Raw genomic sequence first — 6,361 nt, 5'->3', positions numbered from 1 at the left:
TGTGTCGCTATTTGTGTCGCGCGAGAGTCGTGTGAAGTTGTGTGTGGTTTGGTGGTTTGTAGCCGCAAAGAGCGAAGAGAGGTGTGTTTTGGAGAAGAACCAGGAAAAAAAATTGGAGCTCTCTCAATGGCGGGAGTCAAAAATCGCGGGGCAGCAGCGGTGGGATGTAGCAGCAGCAAGGGAAAAAATTGCAGTGGCGGTAGAAGGAAAAGAAAGATTGAAGCTTGATGGCCGCTTCTACTTTCTAAAAGGTTTGGAAATTTGAGGGAAAATACGACTCGGCTAGAAGCAGTCAGTTTCTGGCTTATAAGGGTCCGAACTTGCTCCAGGCAAAGAATCGGGCTTGTTTCGTCAAGTGCGAACAGTGATTTTACTTTTTTTTTGCGTCAGAAGCCACTTTACGTGGCGCAGAAAGAAAGGGTCACATTTGGCAGTGGCTGTATTCTGGAAATGTTGGCCTGAAATATTAGGCGAGATATGGGGTAGAATGTACTTATCGTAACATCGGCAATAAGCTGAAATATAGTAGCGTGTTCTGCATAGGTACTTAATGATTGTAGTTCGCTGAACAACATGGCCAGTCACTGCTATTTAGAAAAAATAACACAAACTTTGAAGACAAGAATCAAGGCTTAATAAAGGAATTGACCAGTAATGTTGCTCCTGAAATGGAGGCTGAACAAACGAAACACAATGGAAAAATTCAAATGTAGGCCGATAGAAAGCTGCTCTATAGCTCACTTGTGGAAGACGAAGATGACAACCAGGGCTAAGTATAGAAATTGGCAAATAATGTTGTTCCTGAATCAGCGCCGAACATGGAAAACACAATGGAAAATCTAAATATAGATCGAAATAGAAAGCTGCTCTACAGCTCACTTGTCAAACGGCTTTCACTACCACCAACCAAAAAAAGATCGAATTGAACCAGCAACATTTCAAGTCAATATACCAATCAATACAATCATTTATACATATACATAAAAGTGTATATTATTTACTGGACGATTTCCCCTCATACTTCGTCGAAACCTAAATACCTACAAAACGACAAGCAGTCCATTAATAAACAGCCCCTCCAGCAAAATATCATCCCTTCCATCCATCCATCCAACCATCCAGTATGTATGCACTCGCCGACCCCTCCTACGTAAAACCCTTGTTTCCCGTTCTATCCTTAGGATAAAAGAGAAAGAACCAAGAACGAACACAAAAAAAATAAAAAATAGAAATAAAAAAGGCATAAAACAATATCGCTCCGCGTGTAAAAACCAGGTTGAGGAAAAGGAAATTCTTTTGACCAGATTTGTCCCGTCCTTGCTTGCTTGTATATCCATTCCACTTGTCGTTCCTTTCTCTCGTATAAAAAAAAAGGCATTGACCTGCACAACCTTTATACCTTGTGCATATGCAGTCCTTCCGTATTCTTTTGCAGCCCAAAAAATAAATAAAATAGTAAGTAAAATAGCAAATCCGTCGTGTCTTCCTGTTAAACGCCTCTTTCAAAGTGAAATAGGAAGCGGAATAGAAGAAAGAATTCGCACCCAAATAGTCGTAATCGTGAGATTTCCGTGTCATGTAAAAAAAAAAAAAAAACAAAGCCTTCTTAACATAAACAAAGGCAAATGCATCCTCAAATCCCAAACTTTTGTTCAAAATAGAAAGAAAAGGCAGAAAAGTAAAGGAGGAGGAGAAGAGAAGCCGAATGAAGAAAAGAGAATGAATGGAGTATGCAGTAAAATTTAAATCGACCTGCCCTTATCCAGCTTATTAACATTCTCTTCAGTCAAGGCCTCTCCTGCTCCAGACTCAGGGAGGGAAATGTTATTAAGATCAGCTGGCACACCCCCTGCGGCGTCAATGAGCTTCGTCCCGTGAAGCATATTCGACAGCTCTTGCTCTCTCTCGGGCCGGCGCATCGGCGGTGACATCTCAGCCGCCATGGCCGAGTCAAACGGCGAGGGCTCATGCCGTCCGTTGGTCGTCAGCGGCCGTGGGGTGATTGCGTTGGGCTGGAATTCTTCCGAAAGAGGCGTTTCGCTTTCTTCGATGCCCAGATGCGGAATGTCAGCGTTCTCGCAGTGCTCTCCCATCTCGGAGCAGTCAGAAGCAGGCGGCTCCGACTGGGGTCGGCGTCGGGTTAGTGACCACCTGATGAGCATCTTCTCCAGTACTTTCATCGTTACCGGCTTAGGTAGATAATCATCCATGCCGGCTCTTGTGCACTTTTCACGATCCCCTTGAATTGCCGATGCTGTCATGGCCACGATGGGCACATCTTGAACCAGCTTTTTGTATGGTAAATGGTGGCGGAGAAGATGAGTACACTTGTAGCCGTCGATAATGGGCATCTGCACGTCCATGAGTATGATGTCGGGCTTTGTATTCTGGCCCTTTGATGCGCCCATCATATAATCCAGCGCCTCTTTGCCGTTCCAGGTCGCTGACACTTGGAAACCAAGTTTCCCAATGGTTCGGGTGGCAATCTTCTGGTTTACCGGGCTGTGAGAGAGAGAACTGTTAGTCAAAAAGAAAGATGGAATAGCAGCAAGGCCTTTGGTGGCCAGTAGACACTTACTTATCCTCTACCACTAGTATATGCATTCGTGCTCTTTCAGATCGAGGAAGTTCTTGCTCAGTCGGTGGAGGCGTCTTTATAGACACGCGCCGACGTGTCTTGGCCACAGGGCCACTCACCGGGCCATCCGACCCCTGTGAAGCGCTCGTCAACTGCTCATACTCCGAACTGTTGCACGAGAGGCTCAGCTCTGACTGTAGTCGATCGGAGATAGCTCCGGCTTCCGCCAAGGATGGAGCCCTGGCCCCTGTAGGCTTCATGAAAGGAATCCAAAACGTTGCCTTGGTACCGGATCCCACGTTTGACTCCAGCTTGATACGACCATTCATCAGGTCTAGCAAGTTCTTACAGATTGTCAAACCGAGTCCCGTGCCACCGAATTTTCTCGCCGTAGATGGATCCCCTTGGCTGAATGGCTTGAAGAGCTTCTTGCGAACACTATCTTCGATGCCAATTCCCGAATCTTCAATGACAAATCGAACCTCGATCGTCTCAGCCGTTTCGCGCTCTTTGACCACCGAAAACTTGACATATCCTTGGTTTGTGAACTTGATGCTGTTTGTGAGGAGATTGGTAATAATCTGCCGCAACCTGCCGGGATCGCCAATGACCACTCGTTCATTCGCAATATCTTTCCCAACATCGGATAAGAAATCCAGATTTTTCCGCTCAACAGCAAACTTGAGCATCTTTTTCACCTCCTGGACAATATGAGAGAGGGAAAATTGCACTTCTTCAATGTCTAGGCGGCCAGATTCCACTTTGGAGAAATCTAGAATATCGTTGATTACAGTGAGCAGCGATGTAGCAGAGCTTTGAATATTGTCGACATATTCACGCTGCTCTTCAGTCAACTCCATGTCGCCGAGCAGCTCTGCCATGCCGAGAACTCCAGTGATTGGCGTCCTGATTTCGTGAGACATGTTGGCCAAAAATTGGCTTTTTAGCCTCGTGGCCTCTTTAGCAGCAGCCTCGTTGGCCATTGCGCGGCGCTTCTCTTTATCTTGCTCTCGCAAAGCTTCTCCTCTTTCTTTCAGCTCGGTAACGTCCATGATGACTCCTATGACTCCTTCGATACACGTCTCTTGCGTCGCCCGGCTGTCTTTTGTCTTTTTTCCGAGCATCGGGTGGAACCGTGTTCGATACCAGCGGTCGTCTGCCCACCCAGAGTCAGCTTTGCAGGTCTCTTTACACCATGACTTTGACCCATCAGAATTGGGCTCTTTTAGGGTAACACCACTTACCAATTCCATGCTCCTTCACGTCCTCGTTGGTTCTTCCTCCCAGAATATCTTCGATGGGCTGCAGCCACTGCGGGCGTTCTCCGTCAGGCGACTGTTCGGTGAGTCGGTTGAAGACGGTATACATGTTCTCCCCGGCAAACCACCTGCTCCTCTCATGGTTATCTTCAGTGGCGCTGTTCCAAATCAGAGCACCCTCAAGCATAGTAACTCGGCGTTCGGGATCAACGGTGAAGATGGTGACGTGCGAATGAGCAAGCACACTTAGTAGCTGTTGGCGCGTACGCTTGGCACTGAGTTTCGTCTGCATGCTCTCGTGAATATCGGTGCAAGTCCCTATTGTAATGAAATAGTCTGATTAGTAACTTGCTTTCTTTTGTCTTGAATCGTTTAAAATCAAACATACCAAACCACTTTTCAATCTTGCCCGTTTCTTTATCGCGCACCGCAAGAGCACGGCCAAGGAACCATCGCCACTCTCCCTCTTTGCTAAGGCAACGATACTCCATCACATAAGGATCTCCTGTCTTCAAAGAGTGAGTCCAGCGAGCTCGAGCTCCAGGCATATCATCAGGGTGCACTGCTGGGTGGATGTTGCCTTTGAGGTCCAGTCCAATGCAGCGTCCGGGGCTCAGGCCGGTATAGGTATACCATCTCGTATTGAAAAAATCGTGCGTTCCATCCGGGCGTGCCGTCCACACCAGCTGTGGCATCGTGTCGCATATGACCTTGAAACGTTCTTCATCGCGTTCTTTGATATGGGTAATCTCTTCCGTCATGGTTGTTACATCACGGCCAGTGACGACGGCGGCAAGAAATTCGTGCGTGTTCTCGTCGTAAATTGCCTCTCCCAGCACATCAAATATGATCCTGTTCCCTTTGCGTCCGTACATGCCTATACGCTTGCTATCAAAGGGCTTTTCTGTCCTAAGAAGTATAGATATCGGATACTCGCTGACTTCTAAGCGCTTCGTAAAATCTTCGTTCCACACTTCCCATTTCTCTAACAGGTAATCTCCATCGAGTGAAGAGTCAAGATCCGAATTCTCAGGGAAGAGCTGTCTCGCAGCCTTGTTCGGAAACGTTACACTGCCATCTTTCCACATGGCGACAACGGGCATCTTTGTGCTATCGATCAGGGCGTCTTTCATCATAATGAGCTTTTGCAGCACCGATGGCGTGCTGGATTGCGCATGAGACGCCACGGTTGGAGGCCCCATGGGAGGGAAGGGGCTTGAGGACATGGTAATAACGCCGGGACTGTAGAATAAGGGCGAGCTAGAGTCTCGGCTGGAAGCCACGGATGCCGGGCTTGATGTAGTGATGGACTTTTTGTCCACGGCTTCGAGGGTGCTGGATCGGGCAACGGCCCTCCGGCCGCTCATAGGCATGGCCGGGGCAGACTGAGCATTGGTAAAGGTCAGAGTGAAGAAGACTTGCTTATCCTCGATTTCCCAGATGGTGATGATCATCTTGGCAAAGGCATGGTACTCGGACTCCTTTGACCTGTATCGACTGTTGAACGTGGTTTTGGCAATGTCTTTTCGGGTGATGATGACCTCTACCGTTGCATCCTGGGTCGGCCGCTCGATGGGCTTGTGTTCTAATCCGTCAGTCTGTGATAGGGCAGTGGCAGCGGTCGGTGTGACTTGGCCATCTCCAAGGTGAGACGGCCGTCGCTGTTGATTCGAGGCCGCCGGTGGACGTACACCAACTTCGGTGACCAAGGTGTCGAGGAAGGCCTCCCATGTGACCCATACCGGGCGGCCATCCTGTATCATATCGATGCCCACCTGCGACAACGTCTGCCCTCGCAGCTTCTCCATCGTTTCCGACGCATCATCGTCGCTCAAGTTGTCGGAAATGATGCCAAGCATCCTGCCCATGGCCTCATTGGCCAGTACCACCGTCTTGAGGCTGTTGAGGATGATGACAGGAACAGGCAGATACTGCATTGCGGAAAAGGCAACCTGGCCGGGGGATATCGACGGCATGGCGAGTCGAAAGGGACTCTGAGACTTGGAGCGGACGCCATCACCAGGGTCTCTGAGGAAGCGTCCGCCTCCCAGAGAGCGAGGACTGTCCTCCAAACGGCCATTCTTGTCCGCCGTGGTCAGCTGAGCAGGCGCCAGCTCTTCCATTGACGGCGCCGGGTCGAAATCGAGATCCGGCAGGCCTCGTGGGGCATGGTGGGCAGCGGAAGCGGGAGAGGAAGTGGAAGCTGAGGCGGACGGCGAATTTCGGTTCTTACTGCTCTCGCGAGCACCTCCCAGAGACGTCATATCGTGGGTGATGCACGCATGAGGGAGACGCGCACCGGGTGGGAGGGCAGCGAGGACCGTTTCAAGAGCAGCCCACTCAGCAGCCCGGATCTGCGGTATGAGATTCCCAGCAGGAGAACTCAGAAAGACGTATCGAGTCGAGCCGGGTTGGACGAACGGAGAACAAAGGAGTCGAGAGAAGAGCAAGACAGAGCAGTTGGAAACGAGGATGATCGTATGATGGGAGAAGCCCGGCCCAGCCTCGCTCAGGACGATCACAA

General features: G+C 49.5%; 1 protein-coding gene across 1 annotated transcript; it reads right to left on the bottom strand.

Annotated features, from left to right (window-relative positions):
• Nucleotides 1-1,742: 1,742 nt before the first annotated feature.
• TGAM01_v200461 (hypothetical protein) lies at nt 1,743-6,101 on the bottom strand (the record flags this gene model as incomplete). The annotated part of the gene is made up of 4 exons (XM_024548563.1): nt 1,743-2,502; nt 2,579-3,734; nt 3,823-4,155; nt 4,226-6,101. 4 exons carry the CDS (start codon nt 6,099-6,101, stop codon nt 1,743-1,745), a joined length of 4,125 nt encoding a protein of 1,374 aa, XP_024406778.1.
• Between the last annotated feature and the right edge of the window lie 260 nt (nt 6,102-6,361).

The sequence above is a fragment of the Trichoderma gamsii genome (genome assembly GCF_001481775.2).
Source record: "Trichoderma gamsii strain T6085 chromosome Unknown Scaffold_1.2, whole genome shotgun sequence".
Lineage (NCBI taxonomy): Eukaryota > Fungi > Ascomycota > Sordariomycetes > Hypocreales > Hypocreaceae > Trichoderma > Trichoderma gamsii.
This window is presented reverse-complemented; position numbering and strand designations above follow the sequence as displayed.